An 18,164-nucleotide genomic window follows, 5' to 3' on the forward strand; every position below is an offset into this window, starting at 1 on the left:
GCCACAGATAGCATAGGAAGGCTCTCGAACAGCTGCCTCCCTCACCATCTGATCATGTTCTAAGTGATGCTTATGGTATTACATGACGCTCCTATGCCCACTGCTATGACTGAAAATAGCAGTGCTGAACATTCTCAAGGCTAGGTTTAAAGCAACACAAATGCCCTCAAAAATAAAAGATTGCACCGCTGTCGCCATAGCTGAGTTGATAGAGAATCGCATGCGATATGCAGAGTTCGTGGGTGTGGATCCCACCTGCGGCATTTGGTTATTTTTGATGTGACAGCATTAAGGGTCCTGCATAGCGGAAAAGCCAGCGTTGGTGTTGTTGGCAGTCAGTGAAAAATGCACGAAAAATCCCCAGAAATGCATCTTAGATGGGAGGTGGGCCACCTAGGTCATGTGACCTTGTGAAGTCATCACAACCTGCCCACTGAATTGGGAGCAGACTGCCAGCAGGTGCCAGTTAAATCGATGACTGGTCGCGAGAGGCCACTTAGGAAGAGCATCCTGGGTCTTGCAAGCCTCTCTGGTAGCTGAAACAGCCACCTGCTGAGGCACATCACTTAACCACTGTACCATTGCAGTAGGAGTGATATGGGGACTCCCCATGATCTATGAATTTGAAGTAGAGAATGACTAATTGCCATATATGGGCATTAACCTATTAATGCTATTGTGTCACCTGCAGTTTAACTCAATAGCGTTAAAGGTCCCATTCACCAGAAAATCTGGTGTCGGCGTAGTCAGTGTCAGCATTGTGAGCGAAAAATCACGGGCATGGCTCTGACACATGGTCCCCAGAGAGCAACCTAGGAGGCAGGCAGGCCCCCTATGTCACATGACCTTGTGGCGCTATCACAGCCTGCCCACCAGATAGTGAGCACCACTGTGGCAGGTGGCAGTTAAATTAATGATTGGTCACTGAGCAACCTGGGTCTCAAAAGGCCCACTTGTGGCAGCACCTGCCATCGCAGGGCAGTGGGGCATCGCTTAACTGCTACACCACTGCTCCAAAAGAGGTATGAGGACTCACAGTGATCTATGGAATGATTCAATGGCAGCGAGCCTAGCGCGAGCGCTCCGTGCCATGCCACTGCCCACTTTGTTGTCTTATAGTCCGTGACACTTGACACAATGCATTCCGCATGTTCGACTAGTGCTGACCTGAAGCACGCGCCACCTCAAAAGAGAGGAAGTGAGAGTGCCAGCGATCTGGAGCTGTGGTTAAGACATTGGTCGAAGCCCGCCGCTGTTTCTTGTAATCTGTGATCTCCCTCATTCACGCATGACAATATAAAGTGAAAAATGACATTCTGCATTTGGGAATTAACCCATTATGCTATCGCATCATACCCTTAAGGCGTAGCTTAAGTGTACCCTCCAATTTTTTTCTCCTACATACTAACTGGTTACCTTTCAGTTAAAAAATGGTTACACGACTAATTTCCCAGTGATCACGCAGTGCAACAACTACAAAAAAATAAATATTCCCCTATGCTTTCCTTGGTTTCAGTGACTTGGCCTTCTTCATAACTTGTTTTGTGTTGGTTTCAATTACTGCTGGGATACAATGTGCTCCGAATGGCTGAAACAAGAGTGAACTAGAACAAGAGAGCGTATGAATGTCTACACCTCTTGTATATTGAAACTGAAGACAAAAAATGGTCATAACCGTTTGGAGCTCTGCAAGCGTTAGCCTTCCCTGGGCAAGTTCACTAACCACTGTACAACAACTATTCCATTGTGCCAACTCTTAAAAAGGTGCCTAGGAAAGGCTAACGCTCGCAGTGTTACAAACAGCAATAAGCTTCTTTTGGCCTGAGTTTCACATGCTCTTTAAATTCTAGTGCACTCTAGCTGGAGCTCACATTTTGAACCTTTGCAACAAGTTGTGAAGAACAATCTCAAGCCAGGAATGCAAAATTAATGCAGTAAACTGCCTTTAACGACACCTCTGCATTTTACGTTAGTGGTTTAAGAGAGTGTGTGTTTTTGTTTGCTTGCTTTGCTTGCATCAGCGCTTTAAGGGCCTGATACATCATACATACATACTTTCCGACATGAAAGGTATACAAAATTTGTGCAGGTTATGAAGTGAAGTGGCTGTACCGAACTGTTAGTCAGGTGAAAAAACAAGCCTTTTTGATGCATGGTTTCTTCTCAGGGAGGTGACTCGTGTGAACTTCGAAGGATGCATTCAAGAGTTGGAGCTTGACACAAGACTCGTGGATCTCCTCAAAACCAAGGAAGCCCTGGCTGTTACCACGGGCTGCCCTCCTAATGTGGGTGGCTGTTCTTTACCCAGAACTTTTTATTTATTTATTTATTTATTTATTTATTTATTTATTTATTTATTTATCCATGCTAAGCGAAAAGGCCTTGTTAATTATTTGGTGCTCACTGAGAACTCAGTGAAGGTCAGATATGATTGAAGAAATTTTTCCAATTGTATCACAATAGGAGTTCAAATGTTCATTGTGAATTTTAATGTGGCCTAAATACATAGAGTTATATTATCTAAAAAGAAGACGGGGTGAGCTGTTGTAGTTAAATAGTATGTATATTCTACATTAGGAGCTGCGAAGGTGCAAGCTGAGGACTCGTGCTGTTAATTTTGCTGCAATGTACTATCACATGCCGAGCGTTCTTTGGTTCCTGTTAACGTTTTTAATGTTGTTCTTTGTTATCACCTTTGTAATGTTCTTTTGCTGTCGTGGCATCAAGTGTAGCACTTTATATTCACTATGGCATTAATTATTTTTGCTTTATCATTAGCTTGCTGCATGTGTTTTTTAAAAGCCATTTCAGAGATAAAAATAGTTCTGATGAAATGTTTTGAAAAAGCACTTGGGCGACGTTTTCTCCATTTTTGAGAGCTTTGCTTGTCAGAACTTATAAAACATTTGGTATTGTTCCTTTTCCGATTACTGCATTGCTGTGAACGACAAATCCAGGGCAAGAACACTTTCAACCAGTTGAACAGACTCACTATTATCAATTGATCTCTGACATGGTTTGTGCCACTTTCTGGTGGTTCTCACTGCCGGTTACAAGCTGGCATGGCCAAATCAATGCCCCAATCACTGAGCCCCATTCGGAAATGTTTTGTCTGGCTTTGTTTGTAAGAGCTGATAAATTAACTGATGAATAGCAAGAGTGAACTCCTTCGTCTATATTGCATTTCACACTTAAAATGGTGTGGAAACAGTAAACAGGGCTAGTAGTGTGCCCTTGCTACTAGAAGGATGCTAGAAGCAATCCAAAATAGGGCTAGTCAATTTATTTCACGAAATTATAGTTTTTAATCAAGCGTTACCCAGATAAAGCTGGAACTTTCTCTCCTTCCATTAAGAACTCGTCGAGACATAGCCCTTTCATCTCTGTTTCACAAGTTAATCCATGCCACTCAGTCACCTTTATCGCACCTGCAACGACCCTCTTATTCATCAACCAGATCGCACAATAACCTTAGCTACAGGCGTATTTATGGCAGTACTCACGCCTTTAATTTTTCTCCGCTCCCACGTGCCATGTGTCTATGGAATGATCTTCCAAACCGCATCGCATTGCAGCGCAACCACGGCACGTTTCATAATCATCTGGTCAAACATTATAGCGATAACACCTAGCACGTTTTCTTCTTTGCCCGAGTCATGCCTGTTCTTTTTTTTTTTTTTTGTCACACCCTGTTTATCAGCCCATTTGCCTTCCTGTGTATTTGCTCATGCTCTTTTTTTTCCCCCGTTACTATTATGTCGTGTTTATATTCTATTTTTTTTTATCCAATATTTTTCTGCATGTATTTTGTACTCTCGTGATAATTTGTAATCAGCTTTTAGAACGTAACAGTGTTTGTTTCTACGCATTTTTGGTTTTTTCTAGCTACTGTTGCACATATTTATTGCTTCCCCCTTACACAATGCCTCCCTGGAGGCCTGTAAGGTATCTGTAAATAAATAAATAAATAAATAAATTAAGTGTACATCACTTCTCCAAGTGCCACTAGACATTGCAAACAACAGTACTCCTTGCACTATGTCTCTGTGAAAGATAACTGCTTTGTCAAGGCAGTCAGGCGTTTAGTTGCTCAAACCTCTGATTATATTTTTCACTACTACTAAACTGCTTTTTTGGAGTCTTTGGCAGTGCTGCAAGCTACTTTTTTGGGTGCAAATGTGGGCATCGCAAACAGGTGTGCTGGTATTGGCAGTGTTGCATGCTAAGTGTGAAATGGGAGTATGGTGTGCAGCAAGTTTTCAATGCAGGTGGCGCGAGTGGTGTCCTTTGCGGCCGAGTCTCCAGGCTTTGTTGCCATGCCATTCCTGGACTTGACCGAGAACGCACAACTGACACTAAAGTTCCGTACCACCCGTTCCAATGGCCTCATATTCTACGCCTACAATGAAGACCACTCCAACTTCCTGGCACTTGGGCTACGTGGAGGCCGGCTATTCCTCCAGGCTCAGCCGGGTGGACGCGTAGAGACCGAACGCACCTACGATGATGGACGCTGGCACTACGTGACAGCCAGCAGCTATTCAACCCGGCTTAGGCTGGACATTGACGACACTGTCAAAGTAAGCAGAAGCACCTCATGCTAGGTCAACGGAAAGCAAGAGTTTGGCTTGAGCTAGTTGATCGTCATGAAAGAGAGCCAAGGGAAAAAAAACGGCTACAGTGACTAACTGGGGCAGCAAAAGGTGCAGGAGAAAAAAGTTCTTGCTAGTCAGATGGATATGCATTGCAAAAGTTGCAGTTCTTTTTTATGCACTCTTTGAAGGAACAAGGTTTGTTGATGGGGAAGATTATTCCATCTGGAAAAGGAGGTCTACATGTGCAAGCAAGTTGTCCCTGTCGCTCACTGATCATGAGGCTGCTTTTTCTATGTTTCAGTTTCTTTGCTGCATGCTAGTTTTTGCTAGTGTGTCTTATCCTCCCTTGAGTCACCCCTCTGCTTCTTTTTGAAGCGATAGCTTCACTCTGCTAGGTAAAGCTGGGTATCGGCGTGTGGGCAACGTGACCTTCGGGAGAGCTGCCCACTGGATAGTGAGCCTACTGCCCACCGTGGCAGGTCACAGTTAAACTAATGGTTGGTGCCTAGGGGTGAGCAACCTGGACCACACGCCCCACCAGTGGCAGCACCTGCCATCACAGGGCTGTGGCGCATCATTTAACCATGTCACCATTCTGCCAGAAGTAGTTTTTGAAAACAAAAACCCTGAAACAAGTTGGTGGGCAAAAAGTGCATGACAGGTCTACAAAACTCTTATCAAAGGAAGGAAAAAAAATTGGCTGGTGGTTTAAGATTGCTAAGCACGAAAGCCGGTTTTTGCAGGTGGACACCATTGTAGGCCGCATACCTCAAAGTGCGACCCAGATGTCCACTGACCCATGTAGCCAGTTAGGTGCCTTTCCTTTCTTCGAAATCAATGGAGTTGAGAAAAGGAAAGGCACACCTCTATTTTTAGGTGGACGTTGCAACTGAGGTGTCCACTGCTGGCCTTCTTGGTTGTCTCACACAGGCTGCACTGCCCTGGGGTTCTCTGTTTGTTGGCGATGCTGGCGTTCTCCCTTGGTTTCACTTGACCGGGATTCACACAGACACTGCTGAAAAGTGTGACTAAAGTACTTTCGTGTTGAAATTCTGTCGATGCATATGCTCCCTTTGAGAGTGCTCCAGAAAAGTCACAAAAATTTTATGCAGTGCATGTACAGGTGCGGCCACAATAATATGGAGCACAGGAACGGTCGCGAAGCAGCGGAAACGTGCTTGTGCGCACTGCCTAGCAGCGGCGACAGGAACTATCTTAATTTGGACGCAGCGAGATGGCGCCGGTAGCGCGGACCCACTTTTTCCGCAGGCCTATCAACATCACAGCATATAGCAAGCAATCCCTTGCTCTATGATCGACTGATACTGTGCTGACAGCGCCATGTGCTTCGTTGCCCCGTTTCTCGCATCGAGGAGCGGCGCGCGCTGTAAACGGGCGCAAGACGCCCGCTTTGGCATTACGTGTTATCTCGGCCCTTCAGTCCGCGCGGCCACCGAGGTTGAGGTGAGCACGCCTGGATGAAGGCAGCACCTGGCGGTGTTGCCCGAACCAGCTTAGCATCTTTCGAACAGTGATAACGGCAGGGTTGCAGCAAAGAGGGGGGCTCGGCGGCAAGCACTCTCGCTGCGCACGGATAGCCAGGGGTGTCTTTGTTGTGCTGATAGGTGGCGCTTAGATGCAGTTTCTGCCAGCTTGGCCACCTTTCGCGTGCTCCGTAATATTCTGACCGCACCTGTACCTTCTTCCTTGCACAATGCAGCACTACTGACAGCGTCACAACGAGTCGCAGCAAAGATTATAGATTTGTGCCCGTGCACATGCGAAGTGCTTCCAATCAATCCAAGCCTGCTTTTTTAAGCACACTCTTTGTATCACAATAAAAGAGAGTGACATCATCAGGATAGGTCAAAATCTTAATTGCACATTGTACTAGTCAGAAGCCATGATTAACTATGATTTTGAAGATACTGAACTATAGGGGCTTGGAAATATAAAGATTATTGCAAAGGCATATCGAACACGTGATTTAAGGAAAATACTTTTAGTAAACTCTTGGTTGTTAGAGCCAGTGTTCAAATGAGGCTCTCATTGGATGAGGGATGGGTGGTTGATGGGGTGCTTGCAAATTCTCATACTATGCAGTAGAGGGTTAGGGATACCTGCAAAGCAGATACATCTTGGAAGTGTGCCGGTGGGGTAACTGGAAAGTCAGTTTTGGGGTGATGGAAAAAGGTGTCTGTTTGTAGCTGCCGATAGAGGACAACTTCCTTTGACAATAGTGTGCGATAAGGTAGAGGGCACATGCAGTGGTCCTGACTGCACCCGCATAAGTACTCTCCATTGGAGAAATTCCCGACTGACACAAGCCTAAGGGGAGACCTACTACTCGCGTGATGGGTCTCCAGAACAGCTGAATCCGGAGGATTTTTAGGTGCAAAATAGGCCAGTTTTTCATCTTATTTCTCTCGTCAGGTGGACGTGCCGCTGATTTACATCAATTTTGACTTCATTTGATTTTTGCCATGGGCAATAAATTAATATGATTAAATGAGAACATCTCGCATAAAACAAATTCTGCATTTTTTATTTTGTATACCTGTGTCACCCAAATATGTAAACAGCATAAGAAGGTTGATTAAAAACTCATCTACTTCTAAAATTTTTTTTAGTCCCGAACCCGTTTGATCCATTTCAAACCGGAGCGGAATGTTGCTCCGGAGTCGAACCCGGAACAGAACCCTTAAGGTGTGCACCGGAACTGAACCCAAACTGAACCTGAGAACAGTCTGGTTCAGCACCATGAAATTAACTTTGTACTTTTTTGTACTTTGTGATGCCTTTATTCCGAAGGATTCTGATCTTTCCCTTATGATGGTTCCTTAATTGCCTCTACTGGTGCCCAGGTGGAAGAGAAGTCGAAGGAGCGCGTGGTCCTGCTGACCACCAGCCCGCTGTACTTTGGAGGCCTCCCATCAGGAGTCCAGGCCAATCCCGAACTTCAACTCGATGGCCGCACCTTCTTTGTGGGCTGCCTCGGAGATGCCACTGTCAGCGGGACTCTCCAGAACTTTGCTGCCACTGCGGACCGAGTCAATGCTGCCCTTACCAGCTGTCCTCTGGCCGGAGAGGATGGCAGCAGTGAAGAGAGCACCTCTACTGAAGACACAGGCCATATGTTTGAAGGTAATGGCTCATACCTGGCAGGCCGCTCTATGAGCTCACAGAAATTTTATTTTTATTTCTTGGTTACTTTCAACTGCCTTGTAGCTTCACTTGGCATCATGAGGTTTTAAAGGCATGCTGAGGACAAATTGAAGTAGACCTGCAAACAGTGCTGTGTTCTTATGTCAAAAACTCTACTTTCACTGAAAAGGGAGCTTTCATAAGCTAAAAAGGGTAAAAAAAATGAAATACAGGTGTCGACACCTGCAGCTGTTTCCGCAAGCCAACAGGGTGCGTCAAAGCAGGTTTCTGAGCATGGATCTCTGAGGCTAAGCTACACTACCATTCCCTTCCTAACACTGATCGCAGAGTCCTTCTCAGTTGTTACGTCAGGAATTTGAATTAAATGGGAACAAAATTTTTAAATGTGATTTTCTTGGAAATAAATGCACCTTTTGCTGCCAGAAAAACATTGACACAGAATATAAGGAGCCATAGAATCAATTTTTACTGAGAAAAAAGGTTTTGTAGTTTATCCTGTGAAGTTATCCTCACTGTCCTTTTAATGTCTCTTTCCTTGTCTGGAAGTGTGGCCTCTTATGCATTCGGGTCAAATATAGCATATTATGTGATAGCGTAACAGCCCGTTATCCCTGCACCCACTGCCGGTGTCACACTTTGCCACCTACAAGGCAAAAGCCACCTGCCAAGAACATGGAAGAGAGCACGCTGCGACCTTCCATGGATGGCAGGTGGCAGCTGCCGTCCAGAGCCATCCGGATCATCATCATCATCAGCCTGACTACACCCACTGCAGGGAAAAGGCCTCTCCCATGTCTCTCCAATTAACCCTGTCCTTGGCCAGTTGCGGCCACCGTATCCCCACAAACTTCTTCCGCCATCCGGATGCCAGCTGCCAATCCTGTTGGAGGTGGTTGGGGAATCCCCTTTTCCTGTTCTAGGGAAGAGGACCCGGACAGATTACAAGTTGGCTGCTACGGGAAGAACCCTGTCACCTGATACAAAGAAGAGCCAGCTGTGGTCTGCCATGGTTGGCAGGTGGCAAAGTGGAGACAAGGTTAATTGAAGAGATATAGGAGAGGCCTTTGCCCTGCAGTGGGCGTAGTCAGGCTGATGATGATGATGAATGTAGAGAAAGGGAAGTCCTCTTCTCCTCTTTTAGGGGAGAGAAGGAAGAGAGCACAGAATGGCTGCCATGGGAAGAACCCTGTTGCCTGCTAAAATTGCTACATGAAAGTGCCAGCTACAACCTGCAAACTGCCACGGTCAACAGGTGGCAAATTCATGCATGGCAGCTGACAACGCAGTTCTTATGTTATCACATTGTCACAGCTAATGCTAATTAGGTGTCCTCCAAGTTGGCTATGAATGGCTAAGGGATGAAAAATGCTAGGTGAATATTCAAGACGGACCAGAAGACGAGATACAATGCTTCAGTATTTCATGTTCAGAAATTGCAAAATGTACTTTTTCACTGAGTCTGCTTCTGGGCCATCTTGGCACTTCCATGATACCATGAGTGACTGTTGGCAGGTGCTGGCAAGCATCCTTCAAGCGGTCCGCTTCCTGGCTGTGTGCTGCCACTGGAGCCAGCTCGAGATGCTGACGTGACTCCTGAGAGCGGCCTTCGGTTTGGCAACAGCCCCGAGAGCCGACTCGAGTTCCGGCTTCCCACAGACCTGGCCAACAGTCTGATGGAGCATTCAACCATCTCGCTTGAGTTCCGCACTCGCCATGAGGATGGCATCCTGTTCTATGTCACCAACAGCAATAAAGTGGACTTCATTGCCATCTTCATGAAGCAGGGACGGGTGAGTACCTCTGCTTATGGACTGTGGCCTGGAGTTATGTGGTTCCTCAGATTTATGTGCTTTGGCTTTTCACGTTCATTTCACGTCAGCATCAAATTTGCTTTGTGCACTGTGTATAATGAAAGCCTCATTTCTGTAATAACAGCGTGAAGCCTGCACTTACACAACTGCTTATGCTGGCAGTGCCAAGTTAAGTGGCTGGTAGATCAAGTATCATGTCGGAAGGTTGCATAGGCTAGACAGGTAAATTGCAGAACTAGGTAAACCCCGTAAGTTCGGTCCTAGAGGCAAACTTACTACCACATCAGGCTTGGTGCCTCTTCACACTTTCTTTATCCTAGTCAGCATCCATTGTTGACATTTTCAGAGATTTAGAAGGAGGCAATTACCTCTCCTCAGTGTGTGTACACAGAGGGCAGGTTTGGGATCAGCAGCAAGGAAAGGATCCTGTTTCTTTGTTCCTTGCCTCATTCTTCTCACATCCAGGATGAATTCTTTTGAGCGGGTGCACATCATGAAGTGACTTCTTCTTGGTAATGCTGTAAGTGTAAGTTACATCTGGGCAGTGAGGTATATGTGATGGATACAAGAAAGCTAACATAAAAGCTAGCTTATTCAGACAGTTTTCATCTCTGTAGTCTGTCCATGCAGTAACGGTCATTGTTCTTTTAGTGAGTGAGCACCAGTGTCATAGAGCTGATGGGGAATTCCACTTGCAAATTCTGAGCACTTCCAAATCGACTTTTTCTGTTATTGGAGCAAGGCTATTTCAATAGCATATCAGGATCGGGAGTCACTTGTTCCTATGCTAGATTGGGAGCAGTTGCCAATGCCAGGATGGCTTCATGAAAGCACTCCGGAGTGCTAAACTGAAATCGCTGAAATTCTTGGATTTGACGAGAAGTCTGTCGTTCCATAGCAGACGATGCACTCAGGGGAGCACAAGCAACCCTGGTTACTTTTCTCCATCAGCGCAAGCGCCTGTTGCTTGCTCTGGCCGGAGCACAAGTGTTCCAAACGCAGATTTGGATTGGGTGCTCTCAGCCGAACAGACCACTCTGGACCTGCAACTGGAATTCACCATGAAATAATCTTGCTGAATCTGGTTGCAGGTGAACGTCATTTTCAACTGCGGCACAGGCCCGGGCACACTGACCACGACCGAAGCGTACAACCTGGGCGAATGGCACCTGCTCGAGTTCAGCCGCCGCGGCCAGCTGGGCGTCCTGTACATGGACAATGCCACGGTGGCTCAGGGTAGCTCGCAGGGGACCACCAGTTCAATCAACGTCAAGAGCCCCATCTACCTGGGTGGCCTGCCACGAAACGTCTCCTCTCAAGTCAAAAATAACCTTCGTGTAAGTCCATATGCAAGCAAACAAATGCTGTACACTCACACCTACATTTATATCCGGATACCACGACAGATTTGCAGAGAATCAACAGACCTGGAGAGAATCCGTAAAGTTTAATTTTTTCAAACCTTAAATGGACTTCCATTTTTTCAGCACACTATTTATTGAGACACTGTTGCCAGAAAATGGTTTGCTTTCCTAGTTTGATTTAATAATCAAGGATAGGATAAATGCTGCAGCTTGTTAGCTGCCATGGACAATCTATGAGGACATAATCTTAAATGAAACAATAATTCCTGCAGATAAATAGATAACTGCATTTTGTGCCTGCAATAAATATATATTCATTGGCTCATTATCGGCTACTTGTGAAGCTGCTACCATGTGGTCAGCTCATTTTCTGAGCTCGTGTATGAATGTATAATATGCTTGCATAATAGCTCGTATAATAGCTCGTATAATATGAAAGGGCCCACATACAAAATATGGCCCGGTATTAAAGCACAGGAGTAATTTTAGCACCGATGTTCCTGTAAAACTGGGCGCAGTTGTCGCAGAGAGGCTAAGAGGTGCTGTGTCTCTTGCACAGGGTGTCACTTCCTCCTTCCCTGGGTGTATCCGCAAGCTGGAGGTGCAAGAACGGCAAATGCTGCGTCCTCGAGTCAGCGTCGGCGTCAGTGGCTGCTCACAGAAAGTAGAAACGGGCACCTTCTTTGGCAGCAACCACAGCCACCTCATCCTCTGTGAGTTGTTGGTGTTTGGAAACTAAATTGTGGGGTTTAATGTACCAAAGCAGCACAGTTGCTATGTGGGACAATGTAGCAGAGGGCGCCAGATTAATTTAGACCATGTGTTGTCCTTTAGCTGACATTGCAAAGCATACGGGCTCCTTTTGTGTCTCCATCAAAACACGGCCGCTGCTGCAAGGAATGACCCAGGTCCTCGGATCAGTAGATGAGTGCCTGGCCACTGAGCCACCGCAGCGGGTGGGTGTTTGGAGGGCAGATTATAGAAGCGCTTAGATGCCATGCTGTCATATCATTTGTTGGATTGTGTCAGCACTGAATTGGGGGTGGGTAGAATACCGAAATCACATAGTAGTATGGAGCAAGGCATACGATGAGATGCATTCCACTCTTCTTTGATGCTTCTCTGGATCTGGAGCGCATTTTTTACTGTGGTCTTGCTACACGAGGCAGCTGCATATGCATGAGGAAGAGGAACAGTGCTGCAGTTTTCACGTCAAAAATGTTTCACATATGTGTATGTTTGCACCTAAGCTTTCCGCTAAGCTTTACTGAACTCTTGCCGAAGTGTGCTTATTCGTGGAATGTGAGATTGTTTCTGCTTATGGGGTCAAAAGTATGATTTATCTGTTTCAATTTCGCACCTGTGCATGGGTTCTTTTCATTCCACAATGCCTGTCCATGCAACATGTTTCACTTTTCAAGAATGAAACTTTTGCATTGACACAATCGATGCTCTGAGAATCATACAGAATATACTAAGAGCAATATCTTCATGTCACATAAGCCTGGTGAAAGGGGTAACTGCGCAAAAGGGTTAGGACAACGTGAAGGAGACGCACGACACTTAGAATAGTAGACTGTCAACTTTATTGTTCAAGGAAGAGCGAGGTGTATATCCTAACCCTTTCGCGCAGTTACACCTTTCATCAGTAAGAAGCAACTGGCTCGGCAAATATTATTACAAACCTGGTGCCTATGATGAAACGGGAGTGGCAGTGAGAACTGTTGGTCACATGTTTGACACATCTCTGCAGACGACAGCTACAACGTGGGCAAGGAGATGACCGTAGAGCTGGACATAAAGCCACGAAGAACATCGGGAGTTCTTTTTGCGGTTCACAGCAACGACCAGAAAGACTTTGTGCTCCTACAGATGGTTGACGGCAACGTCGTGTTCAGTGCTGACAATGGTGCAGGCATTATCAAGGTTACTGTCAGCGCAGGAAACCTCTGTGATGGCGAGTGGCACACAGTCAAAGGCAAGTCACATGCTAATTTTGACACGATGTCCCTATATATGACAGAAGCCAACCGTCATCGAAACCAAGGAGCATAGGGGATGTTTTTTTTTTTTTAGTATAACTTATGGTATTCATCGATGGGAGAATGCTAGGGTAATTAGTATTATTTCTTTAAACATAATTCTTTTTTCTTTATTGATACTGTCGGCCCTATCGAAGGGCCATTACAAGAGTGGAAACCACAAAAAGAATAGGAAAAGCAAGCAATTCCAACAAACCGAATAAGGCTAACGCACAATGCATACAAACAACTGATCACACTAGATGACAGAAGTATGCAGTTATACGTACAGCCTTTGTCAAAAGTTTGGAGCCCAGGGGGGTTTGCTTCTGAGCCACACTGTGTGGTTCGTAATGCATCTCCAGTGCTACAAATTTCTTGAAGGTAAGATGATTTCGGGTCCTGCCTCCTCCAATGGGTAGGGCTGCCACGAATGCTTCAGGAGTCCCACTACAAGGCTTAGAAGCAAGCCCCCTGGACTCTAAACTTTTGACAAGGACTGTACCTATGAATGACACAGGATAGTAGCTGCAATCCATACAGCACACTATGGCACACACAGACATAATGCGAAACTCATGTGCCCTTAAGAATATTTGAAGGATAATGCTATACACAGAAAAACGAAAAGTGAAAAGTGCAAACTGGTTAGTACATTGCACTCTCTGAATATATAACACTGTCTAAATTATTCAAAAAAGCACAGAGGGAATCAGCCCTAACTAGTGAACCAAGAAGCATGCTCCATTCCTTTATAGTTCTAGGAAAGAAACTGTACTTAAATGCATTGTTACAAGTAACTGGAGGCGGAATATACATACTATGGTGGTGTCTAGAGGTTTCATTTTTCTAAGAATATCAAAATGGTCGGCCCTGTTGATTTTTATTTCATTGCAATTATAATAAGAAACAGAAATTTCAGCCTGTCATACTTGGTCCTCATGTCTAAATTGAGAAGGTTTGCAAGCTGACATAACTTTGAAGGGGGGTGAAACCGACTTCAAATTGATTAGAAAGCAGAATAAAAAACAACCACATGTTGCTGCTGGAATCCAAACCCACAACCTCTGAATATCGCATCCCGTGCTCTACCAACTGGGCTACGGCAACGGCTGTCCAATCTTCTGCTTCTGGGGGTATTTATGTGTAGCGTAACTGAACCTTCAGCATTCACCAGCGCCACCCTTGTCCATAGCGGTGGATGCAGTGCGTCCTGTATCACCTCGAGTGCCGCATAGGAACGTGATCGGATGGTGAGGGCGGAACCTGTGCAAGAACCCTCCTTGGTTCCTGTGACTGTTGGCTTTCATCATGTATGTCATAACGAGCCCCTCGTTTCCCCTTCCCTTTCTGCTCAAGATGTCCCTGTATGAGCTAGATTTCTTTTCAGTGCCACTGCACGGCTAGAGCGACCCTGGCGAAAATCTTTCCCAGCCCAACTGGTTTATGGAACAATTTCCAGTTGGTTCCAGTTGGAACTAGCTGGGTCCCAGTTGTTCCAGTTGGAACCAACTGGAAATTGTTCCATAAGCCAGTTGGGCTGGGACAGATTTTCGCCAGGGGATTGTTTGCAATCTTTTATGGTCTGTGATCGTTTGATGGTAGACACTAAGCTTAATCATATAATGCCGAGTGCAGGCTTTTAAAATGGAGTTTAATGATGCAGAGCAGTGAACTTCACAATGACACTCAATACCTGTGTTCCTGTGACTCCCAGAGTAATGTTAAAAAAAAGTGCTCGGTGACGGATATTCAAGCCACAGAGCAGCACAGTGGTTGGAGCTTTGATCAGAACATGGCAAAAATATGACGTGACAAGGTGCCCTTACTAAATGCCACCATGCATTGAATGCAGACCTGCTACCAATTAAGTTTCTTTATGTGGCACCAAATGGCACCTTGATGCTGTCTGCAAACATTTGATACTTGCACCTGCTATTGGCAATGAGATGAGTGAGCATCTGTAGTTCTGTTGCATGTAATTGTAGAGCTTAATGCTGTCTTTTCGGAGGAGCATTATGCTGAGTGTGCTGTTTCTGATGAAATTAGCTGCAATGCAGAGCACACCCTTTTGCATGGCGATGCTCTGTAGTGAGCCAGGATGGTTTCTTCCCAACACAGCTGTGAAGAACAAGAACATCGTGTCCCTGGCTGTGGGCACAGCCAGCAACTTGTCAATCGGGCGTGGAGGTGTCAGCTCCACCGACACAGCGAACCCTCTCTACATTGGCGGTGTGCCAGAACCTGGCAGGACGCGGTCCGTTGCTACGCAAGACCAGTACGTGGGCTGCATTCGCTACCTGCAGATCAATGGCAAACTTCAGAGCATGGCCGAGAGCACCATTCACGGAAACGTCCAGCTCAACTCTTGCCCCACCATCTAAGGCTCCTTACATAAAACTTAATGCATGACTTCCATATTGGATCTGCATGACATGCTTTTCCTTGGTCTTGCATCATTTCAAGATGCTTATTTTAACTCATGCAGCAATTTCTTTATGCAATTTTGCAAACTCAAGAATTAGTTTTTTTTATGCCAGCAAATTTTATAAAAATGAGAAAAGCTGCAATTGGCTCAAATAAAATCAGAAGCTAATTAGATTGGTAACATAAATGCACTGCATCTGAATTTTTCTAGAAAAGGAATTGGCTACATTTATAATTCAAATCATTCAATAAAGATTGGCTTGTGCAAACCTGGTGTAATAAGTGTGTCTCAATGAAAGTAGCACTTTTTGGAACTCTCATTTTCATCCATCGCACCATGTGAAGAAGCTTCTGCTATGAACCTGTTATCATCAAAAAGCCTTGAAATTTTTGTGCTACAGTGTGGCCTTGCATTGTTCTTGTGATGCGTCATTTTGATGTAGCTTGACATGGGCAGCAGCCATGGTGAATTCCAACATACAAACGCACACCCGTGAACAAAGGTTGTTGGCACAATTGCCATGAGTTGAACCTAAACTTCAGCAATGAATCATCTACCAAGGCATAAAAAAATTGCACACATGAACACCTGTATGGTCTTGTCATCTACATTGCTCAGAGATAGTCCAACCAGTCCTGACTTACACAAGTAACTTTGTGCATATGTTCTTCCTGGTTTAATTCATTTTTTGGTAATAGGCCAAACAGAAAGGCGCTTAAATACTTACTTGTGTTAACACGCACTTTTTTTAAAGGTACTCCAGCCTCGAACCAAGCCTTGCATTACAGGGAATGTCATCATAGCCCTTGGGGCCCTACCCCCCGAGCAAACAAACTCCTCATTTTTAATAAAGCTAATGGTACAAAAACAAACAGATCAAATAACAAGAGTAATTGGCGAAGCGTTTCATATTTGCAAAAACTGTGAAGCATTCATAAGTACCCATTCCCTGAAAATCTTTCACAGTTCATGCTGGTTTATAAAACAATTCGCAGTTCATTCCATTCAGAACCAAACTGGTCTCAGTTGGAACTGACTGGAACCTAATGGGAATTGTTGCATAAACCAGTTGGACAGGGAAAGATTATCGCCAGTAGGAATTCTGTACTCGTTCATGACTTTCACGCGATTGAAGAATCAGTTTCTTTTTTGAATTCCCGGTTGGTTCCAACTGGAACCAGCTGGGAATTCTATTCCATGAACCAATTTAACTGGTCAAGATTTTCAACTGGGAGGTGATCGAAGCAAACAATCTGGCATGCCAGCTATGAGTACTTGGGCATGCCAGGAACAGGCCGAGTGCAGGTTTTGCTTTTTGTAGTGAGATGTAGCCGTGTAGCCAGCTGCCACTGTTCGCAATATTATATTGCCACGTATCATTGTAGTGTTTGTTCGTTCACGCTCAAGGCTGCAGGAAAGGGTTGTTATCACTTTTGTTCGTGGCGCGAGAAGCGACCAGTCTAATCTCGATTGATCGCAGCCATGAAGGGCTGCATCTAGGTTTTTCCAGATTACCGTAGATGATCTTGACCTGTTATCTGGAAGTTTCCTTGCCGGCTTTAAATTGAGCGATGCCGCGAGCGGCGGACATTCGTAGTTCGACGACCGACGAGCACGTTTGTTGCTTACGCCGCCGCCGAGTGATTCAGTTCTTTTGCGGGCGCAAGTCAGCCCAAATAAAGAGCTTCGTTTGCAAGCCTTGTTGATGTATTCCTCACCGCTGGCCTGCCGTCACTACAACGTGACATCTGGTGGAGGTGCGGGGTAGCCTTCCATGCACCCCCTACAAGTCAAGACACCAGCCAGTCTTGGAAACGAAGCTCTTTATTTGGGCTGACTTGCGCCCGCAAAATAACTGAATCACTCGGCGGCGGCGTAAGCAACAAACGTGCTCGTCGGTCGTCGAACTACGAACGCCCGCTGCTAGCTCGCGGCGTCGTTCAATTTAAAGCCGGCAAGGAAACTTCGAGATAACAGGTCGAGATCATCTACAGTAATCTAGAAAAACCTAGATGCAGCCCTTCATGGCTGCGATCAATCGAGATTAGACTGGTCGCTTCTCGCGCCACGAACAAAAGTGATAACAACCCTTTCCTGCAGCCTTGAGCGTGAACGAACAAACACTACAATGATACGTGGCATTCTCCTCAGTATACACTGCTACAGTCTCGCATACAACATCCAAACGAGACCGTTGCAGTGTATACTGAGGAGATGAAGCGTCTCTTCCGGCGTGCCGACATGAACATGAAGGAAGAAGAGAAGGTGAAGTTGCTTATGCGAGGAGTTAAAGAGCAACTATTTGCCGGCCTCGTTCGCAACCCACCGAAAACCGTCGCTGAATTCGTAGAAGAGGCATCCACAATGGAGAAAACTCTCGACGCCCGTATGACCGCCAGCAGCGCTTTTTGTCAGCAAGCTGCATGGACACCGCTAACAATGATAACCTGCGGGAGGTTATACGTGAAGTTGTGCGAGAGGAGCTCCGACGGTTGCTGCCAACGGGAACGCAGCCGCAACTTTCATCGCTCACTGACGTCATCCGGGACGAGGTTCAACAGGCCTTGGGTGTGACGCCGACACCCACGCAGCCTCTGCAGCCCCCAGCCATGACTTACGCCGCAGCTGTGCGCCGTCCTGCACCTCGACGACGGAACCCAAGCCCGGCCCTATCGCCCTCAGCCAGCTGCGTTGGACCGCCGCCCACTCGCCCCAACCCGCCCGTCCTACGAGCGACGCGCGCAGCCGAGGAAATGCGACGAGTGGAGAACTCCCGACCA

The 18,164-nt window shown here is 45.9% G+C and overlaps 1 protein-coding gene across 2 annotated transcripts in view; it reads left to right on the plus strand.

Annotated features, from left to right (window-relative positions):
- Positions 1-15,652, plus strand: part of LanA (laminin subunit alpha) — a 97,346-nt gene extending 81,694 nt beyond the window's left edge. For both annotated transcript variants that reach the window (XM_089551557.1, XM_089551558.1), the window contains 8 exons: positions 2,168-2,285; positions 4,269-4,580; positions 7,460-7,739; positions 9,273-9,550; positions 10,663-10,908; positions 11,495-11,648; positions 12,689-12,913; positions 15,078-15,652. In XM_089551557.1, coding sequence (XP_089407683.1) covers positions 2,168-2,285; positions 4,269-4,580; positions 7,460-7,739; positions 9,273-9,550; positions 10,663-10,908; positions 11,495-11,648; positions 12,689-12,913; positions 15,078-15,340 — 1,876 coding nt within the window. In that variant the 3' untranslated portion in view covers positions 15,341-15,652. The remainder of the gene's footprint in view (positions 1-2,167; positions 2,286-4,268; positions 4,581-7,459; positions 7,740-9,272; positions 9,551-10,662; positions 10,909-11,494; positions 11,649-12,688; positions 12,914-15,077) is intronic.
- The last annotated feature ends 2,512 nt before the right edge of the window (positions 15,653-18,164 follow it).

The sequence above is a fragment of the Amblyomma mixtum genome, chromosome 7, assembly GCF_055824585.1.
Source record: "Amblyomma mixtum isolate Tamu chromosome 7, ASM5582458v1, whole genome shotgun sequence".
NCBI classification, from domain to species: domain Eukaryota; kingdom Metazoa; phylum Arthropoda; class Arachnida; order Ixodida; family Ixodidae; genus Amblyomma; species Amblyomma mixtum.